The sequence below is a fragment of the Canis lupus genome, chromosome 13, assembly GCF_003254725.2.
Source record: "Canis lupus dingo isolate Sandy chromosome 13, ASM325472v2, whole genome shotgun sequence".
In the NCBI taxonomy this organism is placed as follows: Eukaryota; Metazoa; Chordata; class Mammalia; order Carnivora; family Canidae; genus Canis; species Canis lupus.
In genome coordinates this window covers 43,278,749-43,304,306 of record NC_064255.1, presented here as the reverse complement: position 1 = coordinate 43,304,306, position 25,558 = coordinate 43,278,749, and the positions used below count along the sequence as shown (strand labels likewise).

The 25,558-nt window shown below is 36.4% G+C and overlaps 1 protein-coding gene across 2 annotated transcripts in view; it reads left to right on the top strand.

Annotated features, from left to right (window-relative positions):
- The window catches only part of GABRA4 (gamma-aminobutyric acid type A receptor subunit alpha4), a 218,538-nt gene that overhangs the window by 58,562 nt on the left and 134,418 nt on the right, over positions 1-25,558 (top strand). The window contains exon 9 of one of the 2 annotated variants that reach the window (XM_025435560.3): positions 1,505-10,597. The exons of the other annotated variant lie outside the window; for it this stretch is intronic. Coding sequence (XP_025291345.1) covers positions 1,505-2,038 — 534 coding nt within the window. The 3' untranslated portion in view covers positions 2,039-10,597. Of the gene's footprint in view, positions 1-1,504; positions 10,598-25,558 lie in introns of those variants that run through there. 2 annotated transcript variants of the gene reach the window in all.

Below are 25,558 nucleotides of genomic sequence, written 5' to 3'. Positions count from 1 at the left end.
AGGAAGAGTGCAGGGTAAATCATGGTATCTTTAGCTTTTATGTTGATGTCAATTTTGGTTTCAGTTGTCTTCACCAAAATTAGGTGCCATATGTTAGACTACCATATCTCATGAGTTCAACTGAACCTGTTGAGAAGAATACTCTAGCCTGACATGAAGAATACTTTCTAAACCGCTCAGATCTTACTTTGGCTCTAAATTTTGTGAGGCTTTTATTCTTTCTCTGCTTAGCAAGCTTGAAGTCCCAATCCACAAATATATTCAATATGGATTGAACACTTTCAACCTACTTGATGGGTGTGGTATTGAAGAGGGATTATGTTTGTAGGCAAACATTTCTCTGTAAAATGAGCTCTCAGTTAATTGTATATAATATTATCTGTGATATTCCTGTAGGCTGGCTCCTTCTAATCACCCACTTCTGAGCTGGTTTTCTTCCCCTCCTTCATCTCCTCAATCACCACCTGTTTCATAAAATGGTAAGGGGAGAGTATAGAAGGCAGTTACCATTTACCCTTAATGTAGTTTAGAATAAGCACAAGGAGGAAATGTTTTTACAAAAAGAATCATGGTATATTCTAACGACAGGCATGATTATTTTGGGAATCCTTTGAGCATTGCTTTCCTTCATTAGCATGGACAATCTATAGTTGCTATCCAGTTATTTATAGTGCCTGTCACAATATAAGGAGAATTAATTTTAATCTTTATCATGCATCTGTATTCAAGGATGGTCTTGTTCTACACATGAAATAGCTTGATGGAAAATAGTAGTTCCATTTGGATTTAACCACCCTTTAATGGTAAATAGTTTGAATTCAGATACTTATGCAATGATAATGGTGATGCTGTTTACATGTCTAATATAACATTTTGTTTAAAATTAATGTTCCTTTGTATTTTCATTATTTTGGTGAAAAAATACATTAGGATTTCCAGATTTTATAATAATGTGTAGGATTGCCTATGTAAGATTATGACAATAAACTTCAGGGATTTGGAAATTTAAGCTTTGGAGTTCACTTTTTTTTTTAAAGGAATGTCATGCACATATGGATGGTTCTTATTGTTATTCTGTGCACAAGTGTAAGTACAGTTCTTCCTATTTATAAAACAAACATATATAAAATTCACCAAAGGGTATACAACCTAGCACAGAATATCATTTTAGATAAAACAGAACAAAGAAGTTGTACAGCTATCATCAGGAAGTCCTAAAATAAAATCAAGCATAAGTCTAGTTTATTGTTCTAAAAGCCACATTTTCTATAGACTTAAATTCAATATTTTGAAACAGAAGATTTTTGATTCAGAGTTTCAAATACATTCATGTTCTTTTTTAGTTAGGTATTTGTAAGCTTTTACATCAAGCTGAGTGGCTACAACATGTTGATAAAAACTTATTTTATAGAAACAACTAATTTTAGTTCTTTGATCCCTTTAAATTTTGTATAAATCTATATAAAGTGACATAATCAATGTAATTTTTAATATACCTTTTCAGAACACAAATGCCAATCTGAACATGAGAAAAAGAACAAATGCCTCAGTTCACTCTGAATCTGATGTTGGCAACAGAACTGAGGTGGGAAACCATTCGAGCAAATCTTCCACAGTTATTCAAGGATCTTCTGAAGCCACACCACAGTCTTACTTAGCTGCCAGTCCAAACCCATTCAGCCATGCAAATGCAGCTGAAACAATATCTGCTGCAAGAGCACCTCTATCTGCTCCTTCCTCTACTCCTAGTAGAACTGGGTATGTGTCCCAACAGGCTTCTGTTGGATCTGCTTCTACCCACCGTGTGTTTGGATCAAGACTGGAGCGAATTAAGACCACTGTTAATACCATAGGCGCTTCTGGGAAGTTGTCAGCCACTACTCCTCCCTCTGCTCCACCACCGTCTGGATCTGGCACAAGCAAAATAGACAAATACGCCCGTATTCTCTTTCCAGTAACATTCGGGGCATTTAACATGGTCTATTGGGTTGTTTATTTATCTAAGGACACTATGGAGAAGTCAGAGAGTCTAATGTAATTTTGTTGTTAGTTTCCTAAAAGATGATGAACTTAATGCAGAATGCCTTTTTAAATGTTTTTAAAGATTAAACCATTGTTCTTTATTGAAATAAAAAGTCTATGTAATTTTTACATTTAAAAAATTCAAGCCAGTTATTGGGAGAGTTAATTCATTCCTCAGTGAAGAGAGAGTGAGCCATCTTTCATTTCAGAAAAATGATTTGAATAGAATCAATTCAGCATTCAAATTAGAACATTGCAGACCATCCTGGAAAGTTGGGTCAAGAGAAATAGGGCTATTAGAGATACGTGGTACATATTTATGCATTGAAATTTGAAAACAGACTATGACATTTTTTAATATACACTATGAATATCAACCAACCACCCTAATTTCCCAGTGGCACTGCCCTTAATCAGAATTATCGGATATCATACGCGGTGACCTTTGGAGATCCTTCTAGTATCTGCAAGAAAAGGACTTTCCTTGTTAAATGAAACATTTTTAAAAGGAAATGGGACAAAACAAATACCAGTGTGTGAAACCTCTGCTGCATCAAAAACAAAAACAGAGACCAGGGAAGATGTGTTCCCTGTCTTATGTTGGCCAAACAGGACTTAAACACTTGACTTGAAAAATCTGTGCTTTGAGCCAAAGTTTATCTCATTGTATGAATTCTTTTTGATAGTAGTTCATTCAGTTATGTATTCTTTAACATATAGTTATTCAGAGCCTACTGTGTTCCAGGCACTATGCTAGACACTGTGTCTCTAGGAAAGCTCTTTCACCTTTACCTACAATATTACTTGAATAGTAGAACAGTCAGTGCATGCTAATGAACCATAAACTAGCAGAGGACATTGCATTCTTTAATGGGAGAAATTTATTTAGAGTCTGAGAGCATATTGAAAATATTTGCTTCTCCTGTATTAATAGAGGGTAACACATTAGCACAGCTTCAGCAATTGACTTCAAAATATAATGAAAATGTGTACAGATTGCTCTCTGAGTAAGAAGCACTGCTTACCTAAGAGGAGAAATCTGGGCACTGTAAGATCATATAAAGTATCTGTCTCAAATTTGATCAGAATAGTAAGATAGAATTCGATCAGAATCTTAGAATCATCAGAATTAGGGACTCAATACAAGGCCTTTTAGATGCTTTTCCCAACATAGATCTATATGGCTGGTGAGATGCTAATCTTCTGGAAAGTTTTTGTGTTGGTAGTTTGTATTTCTGGGAAGTTTGGTGTTTTGGGGGGAGGGCAGTTTTTGTACAGTTTCATAACTAAGGTGAGTATTTTTAAAAGAGCAGCAAAGGAATGGAGGAAAGAAGAAAAATCATAGCTAAGGGGTAGGACTCTGCTGACTCTGTTAAGCAATTTATCAGGATTTTCATGTACTAACTTTTCTTTTTCATTACATAGGCTTAACAACTTAATTGAATTTCTTGCAGCTGTCTTATGACACTAAATCTAGGTCTAGTTTTTTGTTGTGTTGCTTCCAGATTTTCTTCTATATTTCTTTCTTTCTGATCTGGATTGTGTGAATGAATGTGTTCCGGATGTTTGGGGGGAACATTTTGATAAAAATGGCCACCTTCCAAGAAGAATCTCTTATATTTTAGAAAAGAAATGACATTTATTAATTGCCACTAGTTTTTCAGCTATTGCATTGCCTTGGAATGGTTGTGTATGAGAACTGTATGTAACATGTGCAAATGCCAAATATTGTGAGTTATATCTGAGAATTCCTTTTTTGGCTATCACTCTAGGCATGTCCTAGAATCACTAACAATTTTAAGGCTGAAAGATGCCTTAGAAATCACCCAATCCAAGTCCTTATTTAAAAATTGATGCCAGTAATATGAGGCCAAATAAAATTTGTATATATGTATATATTTAATAAAGAGCACTTGTACAAAAAAGCTTATCATAAGTTATTTTATGAATGTGAGTAGATTCTAGCCTTAAGGACAATGCCTGTAATTATTTTTGGAAACTGTGATTGTTTATTATTCCAATGAAATGACCTTATTTCTTCAGTGAGGAATATACTCCTCGCTTATCCATTGGTCTATTCTTAAGAAATATCTTTTTTTTTTTTTTTTTTTATTCTTAAGAAATATCTTATTGGCTTCCCTTTTTTTAAAAAAAAAATTCTTCTATAAATTTTACAGATTTTAAAGGGATAAAAATTAGTGATAGATTTGCAGCCCAGGGATCCCCCAGGTGAACCTGTAATTTTCTTCTTTGTATTTGAAGAAGATTTTAAAATAAATTAGGTGGTCAAAAATAAAGAGAAAGGGCAAAATTAAGGATTCTCAATTGTTAATGTGAAGCATGAATTGAACAGTAAGTCTAATCATTAATATAATAAAAAGGAATTATTTCATTTGCATACTATGTTAATGATAATAAGAATGCATAGTTTATTTTCTGTAACTCAATTTCATCAGATCAAGTCATGGCTAAATCTTTTATTTTGGTCATCATTCTTAGCTTTCCAGTAACTCAGAGCTACATTAAATAAACACTTTTGTGAAGAACCAGTCACAGTAGCAAATTTTACAAGAGTCATTAGGGGAGCTCAAGGTCTTGGTAATTTGTGAAGAAGAATTCTGGTTAGAATGGTTAACTTTGTATGTCTTATCTTTTAAAGATGAAAATCAGAATTGTCTTATTCAGTACCAGTATCTATATTCTAGCTTTCAACTCCAAGTAGGAGTTGATATTACTTCCAATTTACTCCAGGCATGACTAGGTATGATACTATTTTTATATAATTAATCTGCAGTTAAAAATGACTTGCATTTGTTCATATACAGATATTTGAATAGTGTATGTTCTAAATCAGACCCCACAAATCTTGAATTAGGGTAGGCAGAAAGAGTGGAGCCACTCTCTTACCCATGAAAATGAATCACAGAGAGGCCAGTGACAAAATCAAAAGCAAGTGGCTGGAATTAACATCGGAAGGTCATTTTTCAGTCACATCACCTTAACAGTGACCGTGTTTCAAACAATAAAAAATTTGTTGTGGTTTATTTTACCCATGAACTGCTCAATCTGCCCAATGTAGAAAAAAAGAATCCCCACTCCTCACTCTCAGTTTTCCAGGGGTGAACTACTAGATTTGTTAACAACCTCCAGTGCAAAACACCAAGTGGAGAACGCGAGGATGACCTCATTTCAAGTTCTGACTCTACTGTGATTTTAAACAAGTCACGTCACCTTGGTAGGCTTGATTCCTTATTTGTAAGAGGATGGGAGAATTAAATAATTTCTAAGATTTCTTTTAATTTTAATATTTTCTGATCCTCATGGTAGACTAAATACAGGCATATACTTAGAATAGACACACTCAATACTTTGTGCCACAGTCGATGTTTATGGGGAAAAAGCCTGATTGTCGTTTCACTGCCTAATTATTTTAAGTTCATGACTGACTCATGCTAAGGTTCCCTTACCTTAAAAAAAGAAAAGCAAAACAACCAAAAAAAAAAAAAAATCCCTCTCCATTTAGGTTAGATAGATATTTTCTTCCCTGTGGAAGATTTTATTCTTTAAAGAATTTGATTATTTCTCTTTTCTGAATATTTATTCATCCTTACTGAATGGGCTTCTGCTCCATATTAGGTACTATGCCGATTTTTAGATATGCACAGAGAAATGAAACTGGTTCTTTTCTTTTTATGTGGTCCCAGTCTGGTAGTGATAATAGATGTGTAGACAAGTAACTACAGAATGTATTAAATGCTTCAGTGGTATAGAGTAGGGCTAAGACTAGGGTGATAAGAATGAGCCCTTACCCAGAGCACAAAAAACAGAGAGGGTCATCAAAAACCTTAATAATCATAATAAATAATATTTTGGAAGACTATTTTTAAAAATCAAATCCATGCAAAAATCTATGATTAACAAAATACCCAAGTTTTAAGTAAATCTGGGATCATTATTAATTTTTTTCTTTTGCATCAGGCTTTAAAAATATCGCAGCCTGGCACTGATATTGAGGGTGGAAAAGGCACATAATTTTATAACTGTATATAGGGAGGAAAAAAGAGTGATGGCAGGGAAGGCTTCACAGAGATGATTTTGAACTGAATTATGTGGAATAATTTGGAGCTCCAGTTCCTCTACCTACTTCCACAAACAAGAACACATTTTTACCACCACCTGAAGCATGTAGAACTCTTACTACAAATCATTCTCAGGAGGGAAGGTGAATCTGGGGAAGTGAAAGACGTTGATGTTGGAAAGACCTGCTGGAGCTGGATTAGAGAGTTTCGTGTAAATTACTAAAGAAATTGGATTTGATCCTGGACTAATGGCAATTTATTGAAAATCTTTCAGGATAATAGGATGAAACGAATGTGCTATGTTTCTGTTTTAGAGAACTCACTTGATTGCTGTATTTGCTACGCTACAGAGGGCCACGAATCTGGAGATAATATAAGTATTGAGAGGTCTCATTTTTCTTTTCCCTTAATCTTTGCATTTCATTTCCTTTTTAAAATCCCAATGATTTCATTGTCATTTGTGAAAATGATACATAACTGTTAAAAATGAAGATAGGCATTGCAGAAATTTAAAAACAAGCTCAAAATCCCACCCCCTAAAAGTGTTAATATTTCTTGAATATCATGCCAGTTACTTCTGTGTAGATATGTTTGTATAGAAGTGTAAAGTGAGTGAGTGATTAAGAGACAGTTTTATAAATTTAGGAGCCAAATATTTCATATATGAATGTTGTTAAACAATGAAAAAAACCCCCATCGAATCTACCTTTATCTATATTTCAGATTAAAAATACTAGAGCGAAACTGGGGAGAGTGTTGAAATTTAGATAGTGCTGAATAAAGCAAGAAATTCTGGGGACTCTTTTTATTCCACATTTCAGTCTTTATTTCAGGAAAGCTTTTTTACTATCGTGTGTCTAAATAATTTTTCTTTCTAATTGCTAATTATGTCCAATCTCTTTTGCCTCTGTAACTATAATATATTTATGATCACTTTTGTATTTATAAATTCATTGTCAACTTTTGTCAACCATAACCCCAGTGAGTTTTCAGTTGTGTTTATTCTAGTTTGTAACCTCTAATGTAATTTTTAACCTCATACTGGTTTTATTCTTTTCCACTGCTTTCTTGGTCTGTGCCATTTCGTTTTTTAATTTCTTTCTACCATTTTTATAATCTCTTAAAACGTTATCTTTTCTTTGAACTTCTCACTCCCCTATTAACGAAAGCATGTCTGTAATTTGACTACAAATAACTCTATATAAAATTTTCCTGTTTCCTGAAAAAAAATTTTATTTTTCCTCTGGTATGAACTTCCCCTGCTTTTTCATTGTGTTTTTGCTTCCCCTGCCTGTGTTTCAGGCTGATTTCTTTCTATTAAGCACTGAATGAAGCCAGCTATTTACTGAACTCTATGTGGGAAGTGGCAGGAGAATGAATCATAGCAGCCCACAGCAGCTATTTAAATTTCAGATTCCAAGCCCACCTCCCCAGATCTGTTTTAACTTCTGCCCAGGGACCATACTTTCCTCTGTTTTTGACATTTGGTGCTCCACGTGGCTCACAGTGTAAAACTCTCCCAGTTTTACTTTCTCTGTGTTGTTAACACTCTCCTGATTGTCTTCCCTTCCCTTCTGTCTCTCACGTTAACGCAGTCTGTTTTACCCAGCATGCTGCTTCACAACTATCAAATACAGTCTATCGGCAACTTTTTCCTTATCCCCATATCCCCCCATTTGGGGAGCTGTAACTGGACTTGTATGAAGACAGATTTTGTTTTTCTCTTGCCTCTCCGTTTTCCATCTCATGATGGCTTCAAACAGTCTGTGAAGAATGTCTCAGGACCATGACATTGAGTGAAATCCACTATCCATGATGTGTGCCAGGGAACGTCCTTTCTCCTGGTAGTGCAAAATGTATCTCTGTTTGAAAGCTATTTATCACAGTTCATTGTCAATTACTTATAATTACAGATGTGATTTCATTTTGTTCTTTTTTTCCCCCGATTTTTCATTATTTATGTTATTTTGGGAAGGATTTCATAGGAGAACAGTGAATTGCTTTTATTTCACCATCTTCAACTGAATCACCATTTATCATCTGTATTTCTGTTAGGCCAGGGGTTGACCAGAGTATCTTTTAATGATCTCTTTTACTGCCAACCAGAGCTCTGTGGGTTTTTTTTTTTTTTCCCTTTTGTGTATCTTACTTGACTGGAATCAAGTAAGAAACCTGGATTAAATCTGTGATAACACAGTTGATGCATATACTTCCCTTTAAGGGAAAGAAAGGAAATTACAGTAGTAGTAGTAGGAAATAAATATTATTGCAGTTAATCTTTGACATATTTTTTCCCTCCCGTACTTGTAAATGGTACGCTGCGTTCAGTCCTTGCAGATGCTTGCTGATATACTGGAGCATGTTTGTTGTCATTTTACTGATTATGTAGACCGTTTCCTAGTTCAGACAGAACAATAAATTGGAACTTTCATTTTTCTAGATATGTATAATTATTGTGGGTTGATGAAGGGCTTTATAATTTTAAGGAAGTTTTACTGGAAAATGAATCAAAATCCAGTTTTGGGGTAAAGCCATCCTTTATGCTGTAAGACAATGAATGGCCACAGCAATAGGAGGTCAAATTTTCCACGGGTGTATCTTTTAATGATGAAAACTCCTCAACAATTTTATGCTAAAAACATTGAGAATTGAAGAAGGAATAGAGTATTATTTGGTTTTTCAACTGTAGTGTTGCACAGACTGAGGAATAAAAATCTATCTGCCTGTCCTTTGAATAATTTTAAATTGTTAAATTGCACAATTAAAAATATTTCTCACTATGGGAGTAACGAAAGATAATGCATATTTCATCATATCATGAAAACTAAATTTGTTATCCTTTGAGCTTTATTATTCTTGCTGAATCAGAATAGCAAATAATTCGAAACATATTTTATTTTAGACATGTTTATTTTTAATATCTAAAATTTGGATGAGATACAGGTGTTTTGATTTCATGGGAAGACAGTTCTCTTACAAAGTACACACTTCCTGAGCTTATAGAAGTCACATTTGACCCCCTGAAATTGATGGTTTTATGTAAGATCATCACCACAATATATTATAGTAAAGACCATGTAGTCATTATGATTTTATTTTTGCAAAGTTTTCATCACTTTTATTTTTCCATCATAAGTATACTCTTTAATCTCCATGTTTTTTGCAATTTGTTTTAAAAACATGGAAACATTGGTTTATATTTTAAGATAATTCATCAGGAAATGGTTTTTTAATGTCCTTTAAGCAAACTTCTCTTGCTTCTCAAAGCTAAACTTAGTATTCATGGAAATAAATTTCCTTGGCTTAAAACAGAATTTATATCTGAGCATAATATTCTGGAATAATTCAGGTTTCATTTTCTTTTTACTAGTGGATGAGTATTTAAAATAATAAGGATTTAAATTTCTATCAAATTTGATCACAGGTACTTATATTTTAAGATATATGTGTTGGAGCTAAGCTCTGGGATTATTAAAACATAAACATTGTATCTAATGCTTTTTTCTATTTAAATTCAAAACAATAAACATAACTATCTTTGGGATTTTTTTTGTTTCATAACTTTTTTCTGTTTATAAATATACTTCCTTTAAGTTGGCCACAGGACTGTTTTCGATATGGTATTTTACTTATTTTTAAAAATATTTATTTGAGGGGGAGAAGAGGGAAAGGGAGAGAATTTCAAGCAGACTCCCCACTGAGCGTGAAGTCAGACATGGCGGGGCTCAATCTCTCACTGCCCTGAGATCATGACCTGAGCCGAAACCAAGAGTTAGAGGCTTAGCCAACTAAGCCACCAGGTGCCCCAGATATTTCACTTTTGAAACCTTGCCTCATTCATGAGTATTCCTAGTTTTCATTTACCTCTAGTTCCCTGCATGACCCATACCATCAGGTTGTAGTTTTGCCAAGTTTTCATGGTCTGGAAAATTCTTTGTGGGTAATATGGATGAAGAAAAGTCTTACTTAGGACCTGTTATATTTGAAGTGGTGCAATGAGAACCTTACGTATGTGATTTTGACGGATTAAAGAGGTATCAAATGTACATACATGTCTTTTTTTATTCTGATGCATCAAAATGAATAAAGTAGAGCAATCTATGACTTAATTCTAACTTACGAGACCAAAGTAAATGAGAAGCTGAATGAGGTTAACTTACAAAAATTTGTGCGCTTATGCTTTTTAATACCTAATTCAGAATAGGAGCTGTATTTATTTTGATGAGATGAAGTGCGTTGAACACTCTGATGTCTTTAATTCAAGTTTTGTTTTTGTCTTTATATTTTACAATGTATCATGAAACATTCTGAATGTAACCCTCCTTGTTCTGAACAACTGTTTTCTGAAGAAAAATTCAGGCTTTTGATTTGTAGCTTTTAAAAAAGAGAATGTACCTGACAGAAAAAAAATGGATCACAGATTTTCCACAGCACACACACATAGACACACGTTCCTGTATAAATACGTACTAATAAAATACATAGTACATGTAGTACTCTTTTTTGTTGTTGTTGTTGCTTACTTTTATGATATTAAGTCCCTTCCACACTGAATTGTACTTGTTCATGTATGGACTAAATGTTCATGTCTCCCCAACATGCGTATGTTGCAACCCTAACACCCACGTATGTTATGAGGGAATAGGGCCTTTGGGAGGTAATTAGGATTAGATGAGGTCATGAGGGTGGAGCCCTCAGGAAGAGGACTAATGCCCTTATAAGAGTCACTAGAGCTTGCTTTTTCTCTCTGTTCTCTCCCATCTCTGCTTCTCTCCCAACACTGAGAAGTTGGAAGTCTGCAGCCCAGAGAACCCGACCACTCTGGCACCCCAATCCTATACTTCCAGCCGGCAGAACTGTGATAAATACATTTCTGTTGTTTAAACCACCTAGTCAATGGCGTTCTGTTACAGCAGCCCAAGCTAAAGGCAATTTCCTAGTCCTGTGAGAACATTTCTATCAGAATTTGAACATTGAAAGTGGATAGATAGCACCTTTGTTGTGAGTGATTTCTGCCTTTTTTTTTTTTTTTCTATAGGTCTCCCTGATCACCAGATCCTGTTTCCAATTGAACTGAATGCTAGGTAGAAAGTAGAAAGTGCCTGCCTTTTATTTTCAATATTGATAGTAGAGGATATAGAATAATGTGGAAAAAAGAGGAAGTCAAAATCAAACAAAACTATTCTCAACATGAATATAAAAACAGAAGTAGGAAGAGTAGGGGATCCCTGGGTGGCTCAGTGCTTTAGCGCCTGCCTTCGGCCCAGGGCATGGTCCTGGTCCCAGGATCGGGTCCTGGGATCAGTCCCACGTAGGGCTCCCTGCATGGAGCCTGCTTCTCCCTCTGCCTGTGTCTCTGCCTCTCTCTCTCTCTCTCTCTGTCTCTCATGAATAAATAAAATCTTAAAAAAAAAAGAAGTAGGAAGAGTAAGTTAAGGAACATGTAGAGGTATTACAACTTTTCAAATTGGATTACTTCAATTGTATATATTATACTAATTCCATTTGTTTTAATCATTGGTAAATAATTTCTGCATGACTAATTTTTGAAGTACAATAGTTAAAATTTTAATTTTCTTTCTGATTAGTTGGAAGCCAGAGATGACTGCTGGCTGCTTGGCTATGAAAAACACCGAGGTGGTTCAATAATCATGAACTCGTTTACAGTGGTTCCTAGACTATTATCATCCCCTGTGCATTCTGAAAATTGATTTCTCTCACCAGTAAAATTACATGGAAATCTTGCCATCATATTCAATTATGTTTTCTTAAAGTCAAATATACATATATATTGTGAGTACTTAAGTGGTATCCTCTTTTTATTCTGGAAAATGTGAAATACTGTCATCTAATTAAAATTGGTTTGGATAATGTTCTCATTTGAAAACTCTTTAGGGTAACATTCATCAGCTTGGTATTCTAGGCAAACAGATTCATGAATCTGTATCATTAGTGTTCAGATACATGCTAATCAGTGGCAGCATTTATTAAGTAAGGGCCATGTCTGCTGTGGAATAATATTATTGTCAAGATGCCCCATGTGCATTTATCATTTGGAAACTAAACACACTGACACACATGTACTCTGAACAGAGGAAGATATCTCACTTGGCACTTTACTCCAACGTTTTGATACGTTTTTTTTTTCTTTCTTGGTTTCAGTTGCCTGCATTTTGCCTACTAGTCCTTAGTGTAAACATAATATAGTATGCTATCAAAACTTCTTCCCTCGTAGTTTATGGTATCCCTACCAGTGCCATGGAGAGAACACAAATCCCTTTCGCTCCTGCCTGAAAAATGGAGAAGGTAAAGGCATCACTTTATTTTTGGATATATTTTTAAATTTTGTATATTTTCAAGTGCATAATTTTCTAACCAATACATCATATAACACATAGTACTTTTCCATAAATGAGAACAGTATTTTTTTTTAACTCATAAGGCTAGGTCTAATGTTTCTTCTAGCAGAAAAGCAAATATGAGGTAAAAGCTATTACTCTTTATTGTGGAAAAGGTTGCATTGTGAATAGAATAATACCTCTGGCCAGTCTAAGAATAGACCATACATAGAATTGAAAATGCCCTGTAGAGATTGTGCTAACTGAATTATTCAAATACATCCCTCAAAGAGCAAATCTAAAATGCTGGCATTCCTCATAAAGGTTGAACGATATGTAATTCATTTTCCATTATACAATTACTCCTTGCATTTCTGCTCAAGTGATGGCCTTATTTCCAGCTCTTTATTCTCATCTCTCCAGCCCCATACATTCTACATGCTGATGTCAGAATATTTCTGTTCATTTCACACTTGCCTTAGCGTCTCTATTGGCTCTCCATCACTTTCGGGATAAAAAAGGAATTCCTTACCATGACATTCAGGGCCTAACACAACCCAACTCTAATGTCACCTTCATCCTCTCCTTCCATCTGTTCTATGATCTAGCCACCCAAGATTACATGAAATTCTCTGAACATTCTCTGAAATTCTTTGTGCTTTTTAAAGCTAAATCCTTCGCCTCAATTGCCCTTTTCCTGCTCTTGTCTTGTTGACAAATTCCTACAAACCACAGCACTGATATTTCACTAACTGAGGCCATCTCTGATCCCCTTAGCAGAATTAATCCATGGCAATTTCCCATTTCTCCTACTACTCTTTTGTAGTATTTTTCATACAAAATTACGGTAACAGATCTGTTTTTTATTCGTAAAATAAATAAATATATTGACTATATTTGGGCAAAAACGAATATACTATGCTCCTTGACCAAAAGTTCAGTTTTAAAAGTTTAAGAAGATTAAAATAAATAAGCCCATTGTCTGATGACAAACTGAGGTTCCTAACATAGTGCTTATCAATTTATAGGTTTATTTTATTTTTTATGTATTTTTTTTTTTTTTTTTTAGAGAGGGAGAGAGGGGAGGGCAGGAGGGGCAGAGGCAGAGGGAAAGAGAAAATATTAAGCAGGTTGCAGGCTTAATGCAGGGCTTGATCTCATGACCCTGAGATCGTGTATAGGTTTAGTTTTATTGGGTAATTTGAATTTAGTTGATTTCTATAGAGGACAGTATGCCAACAATAGCTTTCAGGTTATTTATGCATTTGATAAAATAATATTTAATTATTTAAAAGAAGTAGACGAAACAAATAACTTTGTATAATTCCAATTTAAGGTTGTGTACCATGGACAAAACAACCAATTTTAATGCTTTAAACTAAAAATATTATTGTGGCTCTATAATCATAATTCTGACATTTACTTGATAGAAATTGGAGGGAGATTCAGATGTACATATTTCAAAGTTGTAAGATTGTATATTTTTTAAAATAAATATAACTTTCTGGTTCTTGACTGTCTTTTCCTCACATATCCCTTGGTAAGAGAATATATATAGAAAATAAAAAAGTTCAGCTTCACACTATAGGATGGTTGAAAACGTCTTGTTATACCCCTGAGAAATTTTATCACTTAAGTGCTCAAATAAATTCATCAGTCTTTCACAATAATCATACTTTAAATTACAAAACATGTCTTATTCAGACCATACAAATTGTTTTGAAATGTTCAGATAAGTAAATGTGGGATAGAATTTGTTTCACTAGTTTCAGAATTGACATTACATTGTTGTTGTATGAAAATCTTACTTTAGTAATAGTATAGTAGTGCATTGTTAATGGCATGTACCAAATTCCTTCTTATAGTGAGAGTAGGAAGAAAAATATGGTATCAAGGAAGTAAAAAGGTGAGAAACAATGAAACAATGGCAAAAATTATTTTGAACAAAGTTCCACAATGGATTTTAAAATTGGCAAGAAGTGCAATGAAATGAAATACTTTACAAAGCAGGGATGCCATTCCACTATTTCTAGATAAATTTTCAGTTTGTATAACTCAAAGCTAACCTTGGGACACAGAAAATAAGTTTAGATAGTGGAGAGGACAGAATGATGACTCTTTTTCAATTAATATAATGTGATATGTCTTTAAGCTTGTTGTTGTTCTTATTTCTGAATTGTCTGCACAGAAACATAGTATAATACTACTGTGCATATAAATTGCTGCTGCTACCCTAGCCACCCCCATTGAGGGTTTTTGGTTTTGTGGATACAAATACAAAACTAAAACCATTTCTCTTACCTGATGCCTGATTGGCAAGAAATGACTTCCTTTGAATACAAATTGATCTTTTTATTATTATAAAGAATGACTAAATAATTATTAAAAAGAATAATATAAAGAAAAGTGGTTGAAGTAAAAATAGAGTAAGAGCAGAAATACTCTGAAGATATAAAACATATAAAAGCAAAATTAACACTGTTAATTTTGTATCTCTTGTATTAACATGCCTTCTCTCTAGGAATTCCTAACTATTCCTGGCTATAAACACTTCAGGGGGATCCCTGGGTGGCGCAGCGGTTTGGCCTGCCTTTGGCCCAGGGCGCGATCCTGGAGACCTGGGATCGAATCCCACGTCGGGCTCTCGGTGCATGGAGCCTGCTTCTCCCTCTGCCTGTGTCTCTGCCTCTCTCTCTCTCTCTGTGACTATCATAAATAAATTAAAAAAAAAAACACTTCAGGAACAGATTATATGTAATCTAGTATTTTATCTTTGATGTTTGTTTCCATATTACTCTTAAAACTACATGATATTTGCTGGTAATATTGTATGGATAGGCGATCATATACAAGTTGAATCTTATTTAAGAGTTAATATTTCTTTATTTTTCTGTTTTGAGGGAGGAAATATGTCTGATATGCTGCTTAACAAACTTCCTCAAATTTTGGTGGCTTAAAACCATGATTTATTTATTTGTTTCATTGCTCTGTTGGCTCATCTGAGTGGTTCTCCCTTGGAGTTTCTTATGTGGTTGCAGTCAAATAGCTGGTGAGGATAAAGTCCTAGGAACGTGATTTCACTCACAGGTCTGATGCCTGGAATGAGAGGGCCGTAGTCGTGGTGGCTGCTTGAGATTTCTTTCTTTACGTGGCTATCCTGGGATTTCTCATGGCATAACGTCTCATAGGTGAGCTGTCTCACAGGGAAGCTGGCTTTGCCCAGAGCAAGCATTTCAAGAGGTAAGAAGTAGAAATAGTTAAGTCATTATTTATTTATTTATTTATTTATTTATTTATTTATTTATTTATTTAGATTTTCTTTATCACGAGACACACACACAAACACACAGAGAAATGGTAAGTCTTTTAATGCTTATCCTACAAATTGGCACAAACATGGCACTTGTGCCAAATTCTATAGGTCAGAGTAGTTGCAGAGTCCTCTCAGATTCAAGTAGTGGCAATACAGATTTTCCCTTTCAATAGGACGGATGTCAAAGAATTGTAGCCCTCTTTAATCTGAATTTGTATTAACATTACCAGTGGCCTATTTAGTGAGTGTCAACATTTCATGCCTTCATGGAATTTAGATATATCAGCCTTCGATTATCCACATTGAGATATTAAAAAAAAATGTCTTTGCATACAATGTGTTCTATAATCAGTACAGAGATTCAGTTTATGAAAAATAGTTCAAGCTATTATTCCCTTTCACTTGTTATTTGGTGTGCTGTTGTATGCACTGACGCTACCTAATAGTCAAACGCCAATCCAGAGGAAAGGGTGTAGGAGGAGAATCATTTATCCTTTGACAAAATCCATAGAGAATACATATCTCTACATTTATAACACATGAAACAAGACTCTGAGAGAATTGGGTCACATATGTTTCTGTCAGCAGGGAGCAAAAATTAGAGGTCATTCAGGTTCCTGGGAAAAGAATTACCAGGGTAGACCAACTTCTTCCTAAACCTTAGCTAAAAATAGCAACACAATTAAGTAAAGGGACTCTGAGTTTTGGGATTATGACAATGAAGATATTGTATCCTTCTGGTAATGTTACACCATTCCCTTTATTGTTCCTTTATTCAGCTAATTTACTCCAGGCCCGAAAGTGAGCTGGCAATTGAGCCAATTAGGTGGACATCTGAAACAAGGAAATTTTTAATTTGGGGGGTGCAATTTCATAAATTTAGGCAGTCTATACAAACAAGAAGTTCTTATAAATAAATGGAGATGTCAGTTCTGCCAAATAACCTGCAAACCATTAGTTTAAAAAGAAAACAAAACCAAAGATTTGCCAGGAAGCATAAAGTAGAACCTCTCAAAAAACCGTGAAGATGGTCAAGCTGTAGGGCTCATAGCCTGGTATCATAGATTAAACACATGGTATAAGTCTTAATATAGCTAGATAATTATTTTAGATTTGGACTATTTCTTGATCAGGGCATATCCTCTTATGAAATTTTATCTTAAATTCCATTTTGTTGTTCTATTTTTATCCTAGAGAAATCATAGAGTTACAGTATGGTGGTCAGCATCAAAAAGCAATCAAAAATCAACTTCCAGGTAGATAAATTAATTTAGATACAATGAAGTATATTCATGTAATACACTTGACACTTCTTCCTTTTATGTGTTGTCCATTTCCCCATATTCCACTGTTACTTCCATATCCTTGTCTCTAAAAATCTCCATAAATGCCTCCCCGAAACCTATACCATGTACCTCTCATCTTTTTACCTTTACTGCCTTTCCTCTTCTGAAGTTTAATTTTTCATCATATTCCATTATGAAGAAAAGAAATCAATCTGGCAACTGACAAAACCCTTCTTTAGAAGGTTTAATCTCCCTTTCTCCCCAACCTGGATTTCGGAGTGGGATCTAAACTAAGAAGTGGGATTGAGTGGTCACTATTCAGAGATAGAGGAGACTGAGTTATGAGAAAAGAAGAGTTAAGCACAGTGTGTCCCTTCTCACTTCTGAGATTAAGCTCTGTGAATGAACAAAACAAAATACATGTAGTGAGATGCAGCTGCAAAAGAAGGGAAGTAAAGAAAGTATATGTAGCTAGGTTAGAGAAGATTATCTCAGAGAGAACTTGCTTCCACTCAGGTAGAGTTCTGAAGGTGTCAGGCTCACAGAAGCATATCAGACAAAATAATGTCTATCTATTTCTTGGCATCTTGTTCAACACAGTAGCTCGCACATTTAATTTTTGTTGAAAAATTAGTTTTTATGTTTATATTAAAATATATCAGGGTGACTTTGTTAGATCTTGACCTTATACCTCTGCCATGGTCTCATTTAGAAGTGCATAAACAGTCTGTAGCAAACAAAATTCTGATGTCAACAGGTTGTCAAACTCGAAAGACAACCTATAGATTATCTCTGGCCCAGGTATTTCCAGATCCAACATAACCAACACTTTTCTATTACGAATATTATACAAGACAATTACTAATAAGGCAAGATGATCTGGGTCACTAGCTACTCAAGATAGGAAAGATAGCTCTTGGCCTTAGGAGGGCCATATGCAAAGTATCTGCTGCTGTTCCCCCTGCTGTCCACTTGAGGTATCATCCAATTGTGGCCTGGTCCATGTACAGGCCTTTCAGATGCAGAGGGCCTCTAGGTCCAAGATCCCAAAAGGAAAATGTTAATGAGATTTTACATACTAAATTTCTATTTCCAAGAAAGTTGATAAGTGACATGTAAAAGTATCGATATTTATCATCCACATGAGAACAATAGTGATATCACTATGAAAACCAGAAGACAGGCCTGCAGAAGAATCATCAGCATCTACCACAGAGGTTAGTGGTTATTTTAAGAAGAGTGTATGGAAAGATAAGAAACTAACCCATGGCTGCAGAAAGTACAGGTCCATATAACATTTTGAAATAGAAGTTTTCTTTTAGAATAGATTACTATTCATCCAGTTAGTTTTTCTCATTTTTAATCCCAAGGTTTTCAGTGCATGCATTTTTTGTCACGATGGCTGTTATATAAGGCCAGCTTTTTATTATCGTTATTCAATACTTCGTATAGTCAGTTAAATAACTTAAAATGTTTCTATTTTTTTCTGTTCAATTCCTGAAATCAAGCTGACCTTGAAAATTCACTTTTTAAAACTAAAATATCTGCTATTACTGGGAACATTATTTCCTACTATTTAAAGGATTATGTTTAAAATAAAATTGTTCACTGTTTAGTAGGAATTCATAAAATTGTTATATAGGAGTTTGATAAATCAAACTACAAAACTTTGTGGTAAAATTAGAATTGAGTACCAACAACAGCAAAAGATTCTCAAACATAATAGCACACGTTTTCTCTATTGCTCCTACATAGAACTGTACAAGTATTTGCTTTTTAAAAATCACACTCTGGGGATCCCTGGGTGGCGCAGTGGTTTGGCGCCTGCCTTTGGCCCAGGGCGCGATCCTGGAGACCCGGGATCGAATCCCACGTCAGGCTCCTGGTGCATGGAGCCTGCTTCTCCCTCTGCCTGTGTCTCTGCCTCTCTCTCTCTGTGTGACTATCATAAATTAAAAAAAAAACAAAAAACAAAAAAACACACTCTGTAAATAAACTTAAAATGGTCTACAAAGGTACTGACCTTTTTTATAAACAAAATCTATATAATTTTGTTGCACTGTGTTAAAAATCATTTAGAAATTTTTAATTGAGTAATTCAAGAAATTTTATGCTGGTAATATTCTGATTTTGAGACTTTTGCAGATTATAATTATTGAAAAAAAAAAAAAGCCTTCAACCCAGAAAGACATTTAAATTCAGCCCTGCAAAATCAAGGAATAACCTTAGCAAATTCAATTGGATTTTAGATGATGTATAAGACTTAACCTTGGAATTCTGGGAATATTTTAATCCATATGAATTTTTTTTTGATGTATCTCCCATTGTAATTGAATAAATTTACAATTTTAGAGAAATAAAAGGCTTTCCAATTTACATCATCTAAATTTGACAAAGCCTTCAAAAGAATCATAACAGAAAAGTTACTTGATGAAGCTTGTGTCAAATATTTGCTGAAGACTAGTGCTCTGAATAGAGGTAAAAAAGACAGTACTTGTGAAAATATTTGGCTTGAAAAATTCATACTTTAATATAAAAAAAAAACAGAAGTGACATTTTCCTGTTTTAGTGTAATTTCTCCGCTTATTTTCTTAATATAAAATAAAATCTATAGTGAAAAGCAAATTGAAAGTGTGAGAGTTTCCCATGTATCAAACATAAAATACATATTCGGGAAAAACCATGAAAGATGGAAAAAAACACCAAGAATGCCATTGTGAAAATGGAGAATATTAGTGACCTGGTTATTTGAGACCGTTAAGGCTGAAACTCTTATTAAAATACGTCCATACGTGCCACAAATTACCATTCCCTCATTTTTAGCTCTCCTATTCTCAATACGAAGACATTTTAAAAAAAGTTTTTGCAAAAAAAAAAAAAAAAAAAGTTTTTGCTTGAATGTAGTTATTTTCCATTTTTAGAGATCATTTCAAGTACAAAATGAAATTTTGAATCGTACTGGTTCCAGGCCCAGCGATATTAAACGCATACTTCCACCTAATTTTGTTTCCTCCTTGTATTTTCGTGTAGATAAAAAACGTTTTGGGACAACACGTGACAAGGTTACCCCAAATAATGACCTGGTAGGTTCAGGAGAGGGTCGATGCACCACAGCAGACTCGCGGCTCGCTTTGCCGTGTCCCAGGCAACTCAGAGTTCCCCGGAAGTAGGCTGTAACCCAAAGGGCCCGGGAGCTGTGCCAAAAGATGGCAGGGGCAGGGAAGCGCAGACACTCCGGAGCTCCCCTCACCACGCAGGGCACAGGCCAAAGAGCAACATGGCTCCCGGATGCCTGTCTTCTTCCGGTGGTGGAGGTAACCCGAGAGCTGATTGGTCAATTTGGAAAGCGAGCGTTGGCTGTTGGACCCGCCCCTTCCTTTTTCCTTTAGGGAGGAGCTGCCCACAGGAAGTGCCACTAAGCCCCGCCCCTCCGGGCCGTACGCTGCAGGCTGCACGTGCGCGGACCTAGCTGTGCGCCATCTTCCGTCCGGTGCTGTCGGTGGCGTCGTCGTTGGTAAGTCGGAGGCCCCGGGGCTTCAGAGTCCCAGAGCCTCCAGGCGGTGAGCCACGGGTCTTCAGCATCTTCTCCCGCCATTATCAAGGCGTAGCTGGAGTCTCCTGCCGCTTTGCTCTAAATTCTCTCTTCTCGCAGGGTGAAAAAGAGACGTTACCGCTGGGACGCCCTCCCTCCCCCACCCCCAACCTCCAAGGAGATGGGCTGGGAGCCGAGAGAAAATGAAAAGAAAAGAAAACAAAACAAAACAACAACAACAAAAAAAAAAAAAAAAAAGAGGAATTCTGTGATGTAGGGTGTGGGCAAGGCTTCAGGCACGGCTCTGGCGCGGCTGGGGCGGGAGGAGCTCAGGTGTGATGGTGCTGGGCCAGGCGCGAACCACATTCTCTCGGTGGCGGTGGCAGCGGCGGCGGCGGCGGGGTTATAGCCTCAGGCGGGCAGTTCTGCTACGGGAGGGAGAGTGGCCGCTTTCGTAAACGTGAACGCCCATTGGTGTGGACGCGGGTCTGCGGGCTTTCGGCCGTTGGCAGAGGCGGGCAACCCTTGGGGGACCCAGCGAGCAGAGTCTGGCGAGGGGTGCCGGGGCATCCTCACTGAAGCATCACAGGCAAGCAGGTGCTACTGCTCGACCTTAAACTCTGATTCTATCTATCTATCTATCTATCTATCTATCTATCTAGGAGCCTTGTCCGAGACAGAAGTTTTGGTTATGAAGCAGATCTTCTCACGTCCCAGCCTGTTTTGGGGTGTCTGCGTCCCCACTGTGTCCGGCTGTGCCCGGCCTCGGCTGCTGGTGCAGCAAAGGCTTCTCAGGTTCCCATCCCCTGGTATGTTGTTTTGACTCCCCTTTGGAGTCTGAGGACGGGATGTTGGGAGGACAGGTCTAGGAGTGTGAGGATCTGTCTGTAGGTTTAAAAGTCGCTCTTACAGACCCGGGATCGAGTCCCATGTCGGGCTCCCTGCGTGAAGCCTGCTTCTCCCTCTGCCTGTGTCTCTGCCTCTTTCTTTCTCTCTCTCTGTGCTTCTCATAAATAAATAAAAAATTAAATCTTAAAAAAAAAAAAGTCGCTCTTACATTTGGATTTTAGGTGGTGCTGAATCTGATAATTCCATATGGCCTGACTATGACTTTTGACTGCTGGAATCCAAACTATGACTCCACTCACAGGAGCTTCATGGATACCAAATTAAAGAAGAATTGGGACCCTTTTTGTAAAGAGCATATACTTTCTCCTTAAATTGAGGATGAAAAAAACTACTTTCTTTTTTAAAAGATTTTATTTTATTTTTTTAAGATTTTATTTATTTATTTATGAAAATACACAGGAGAGAGAGAGAGAGAGGCAGAGACACAGGCAGAGGGAGAAGCAGGCGCCACGCAGGGAGCCTGATGTGGGATTCGATCCCAGGACTCCAGGATCATGCCCTGGGCCAAAGGGAGGTGCTAAATGGCTGAGCCACCCAGTAATCCCCCCCCAACAAAACTACTTAACAAAATATTGCAAAAACAGCAGCTTAGAAAGGAAGCAAAGAAAGGTTGTTCGCGGAATGCTCTGGCTCTAACAGTTGATCTTGTTTAGGTAAGATGTTAGAATAGTTTAAAACTTGTGCTTCAGGTTAATACAGAGGTTTTTTTTTTTTTTTTTAAAGGTTTATTTATTCATGAGAGACACAGAGGGAGGCAGAGACACAGGCAGAGGGAGAAGCGGACTCCCTGTGGGAAGCCTGATGGGGGGACTCGATCCCAGGACCCCGGCTGGTATCATGACCTGATCTGAAGACAGACGCTCAACCACTGAGCCACTCTGGCATCCCAGGCTAACATAGAGTTAGTGGATGAATGGACACAAAAGAAAAAATTTGCTGGAGGGAAATAAAACTTTTTAAGGAAAAAACTAGAGAAATTAGGGGATGAACTTGACAAAGGTGACATAGAAAATAATTTGAAGTTCTAGTAGACCTCTGTGAGAGAGAAGTGGAGATTCAAGGGAATCTTAATTCTCTTCAACAGAGTATTGGAAAAGGGAGAGGTGTTCCGTTGTTATTAGATTGAAAGAGGGGCCTAAGTCCCAAAGTAATGAAAAAGAGAAAGAGTGATCAAGTGGAAAGATTCCTTAAAAAAGTCAGAAAACAGGAAACTATTGAGAGATCACAGATAGGGTATGATATAGGAAAGGCATTAGAACAGCATCTTGAAGACTGGGAAAGGCTAAGAAGACCTGTAGGATACACAAAGTATCTCCTGTGGTTATCATCCCGCGGGCTACTATCTTCAGGAAGGAGTCCTCTTCATCCTATACAAGTGGCTCTTTCCACCACCTCTTGTTATGGAATTGCAAAGCTAGTGAAGCCTGCCTCTTAGGGCTTTTAAAAAATATTTTTTAAAAAGATTATTTATTTTAGGGAGGGAGTGAGCCAGCGGGGTGGGGAGGGGCCAATGAAGAGGGATAGAATCCTGAAGCCAACTCCTCACTGAGTATGGAGCCCAACTCGGGGTTCCAGGCTCTATTCCATGACTCTGAGATCATGACTTGAGCTGAAATCAAGAGTTGGATGCTTAACTGACTGAGCCACCAAGGCACCCTCATTAAGTGATTTTTAAGGTAATATAGTAATTGTAGGTTTGTATAGAAGTATAGTTTGTGCTTTGAAGGAACATGCCTAAGAATTGGGACTCAACACAAGACTCAGAAAGATGGGGCTATATTGAAAGCCAGGCAAGAGGATGACTTGGGTCCAAGTTTGGATGAGCTTGATGTTAATCTGATGGGAGAAAAGTTCCTATGTTCCTGGGAATTATGCAACCCAGGGGGATGGAGGAGGAGAATAATTATTTTATTAATAGATTTTATTTATTGATGAGAGACACAGATACACAATGGCTTGTATTTAAACTTCACGGGTACAGGGCCAGTTTGTTAACTTAATATATTCATTTACTGTTGTTTTGAACCATACAGCCAAAACTATACATTGACAAAGACATGGACAGAGGAAGAAGTAGGCTCCCTGTGGGAGCCTGAGTCAAGACTTGATTCCAGGACCCCAGGATCAGGACTTGAGCCAAAGGCAGATGCTCAACCACTGAGCCACCCAGGCATTGCCCCACCCCCCTTTTTAAAGTAGTTACTTTTAGTAGACTCTGAATGGCGTTTCATTATTGTTGATAGAGATGATTCTGGAATTTAAGAAATAGAGGAATAGATTAGAGAAAAAAAATGTAATGTCAGAAAACGATAGAAAAGAAGGCAAGTACTCCTTTCTAGCAGTCAGCAATAATCTGTTTTGGGGAAGAGATAAAATTACTAGCAGGTTAAGCAGTTACAAACTCAACTTTCTAAACAGGTTAAATAGTTAAAAAATTAAAACTTCTGAAAAGTGTGAAAGAGAATAGAAGAAAATAAAAGCTAGAGGCATATTTCATTGCTGCAGAAAAATATGTAGCAGAAAAAAATGCTGTTCAAGGTTTGAACAATTGGATGATGAAAGACAGTGCCTAGAGGAGCACATGGAAGAGGTATTAGTTCTTACTGGGCCTCTAGGGGCTCGGCCTTCCGAAACATCAATTGCAGCTTCAGTTGGGGAATCTGTGGAGAGTGATTTGCCAGCCCAAACAAATGGGATAAGAGAGAAACCCTAAGAGGCAGGCTTCACTAGCTTTGCAATTCCATAACAAGAGGTGGTGGAAAGAGCCACTTGTATAGGATTGAAGAGGACTCCTTCCTGAAGATAGTAGCCTGTTTCATAAGATAGAGTCTACTTCCAGCAGTACCAGAGGGCCAGAAACTGGGGTAAAGGAGGAAATGGTGATTGAGAGATTTTTAAAGTATGTTCCAAAGAAAAATACTGTACTTCAGATAAAATTTGGTGATTATGGTTGCAAATTTTTAAGCTTTTCTGGAAGGCAGGAATGTCTCAAATGTCGTTCTGTGAAAGAAACAGCAGAATGCTAAGTGCATTTGGTTCCTAGATATGATGAATCTATAGTGTCAGAATTAATATTTTAGTAGCTTTCTGGAGTCTGCTACTCTCTCAGATGGGACAAACATCCTAGTGAAGCTGAAACTAAGAATATTTCCAAGTCCCTTATTCCTTTAGATGACATACAGTTCTGGTTTCTAAGAACACAGTGTTTTGGGAAATAACTGATTTTAAGATCTGAGAATGGCTTGTATTTAAACTTCACAGGTACAGGGCCAGTTTGTTAACTTTATATATTCATTTACTGTTTTGAACCGTATAGCCAAAACTCAAAATCTAATAGTTCAAAACCTAAAGCGATATTAAAAAATATGTACATTGACAAATATTCTGTCCACTTCACATTTTACTTATTTAGTTGTTTCAAACACTTCTATAATACTAAGTGCCCAATACTGTCCTATGTATTTTGCAAATGTTAACTCATTTATTTTGTGTATCAGCGCTTTTATGTAAGAATTCCTGTGATTCCCATTTTGTATATAAGTCCAAAGAGTTTAGTTAATTTTTAAATGACAGAGACAGACCCAGGCAGTCTGGCTCAAGTTAGACTAGTTAAGTAAATGATTCAGTAGGCCTATACTATATATGCCTCTTGTGTCATTTTAAAAATGCAAATGAATGCAAATGTGAATATATTTTCTTAATTCTCTCCCTTTCTCTACAAAAGAAAGCAAACTTTATATACTGCACCTTTTTCCTCCCACTTAACTGCATATTCTGGAAATATTTTCATAATACCTAGGGAGATTCTCATTCTTTTTTTTACAGCTGCATAGTATTTGCTATATGATTGTGTCACAGTTTACTTAAACCGTCTCCTGTTGGTGGATGCTTGTGTGATTTCCATTTTTCTGCAATTACTAATAGTGTAGTAATAAACATATACACTTGTTTTTCTTGGTGGCTATGTCTATAGTATAAATTCTTAGAAATTGAACTGCTGAATCAAAGATAAATGCATATGTAGTACTGTTTATGTACTGACAAATTCTAGAAGTCTCTTAACATTTCTCATTCTGCTT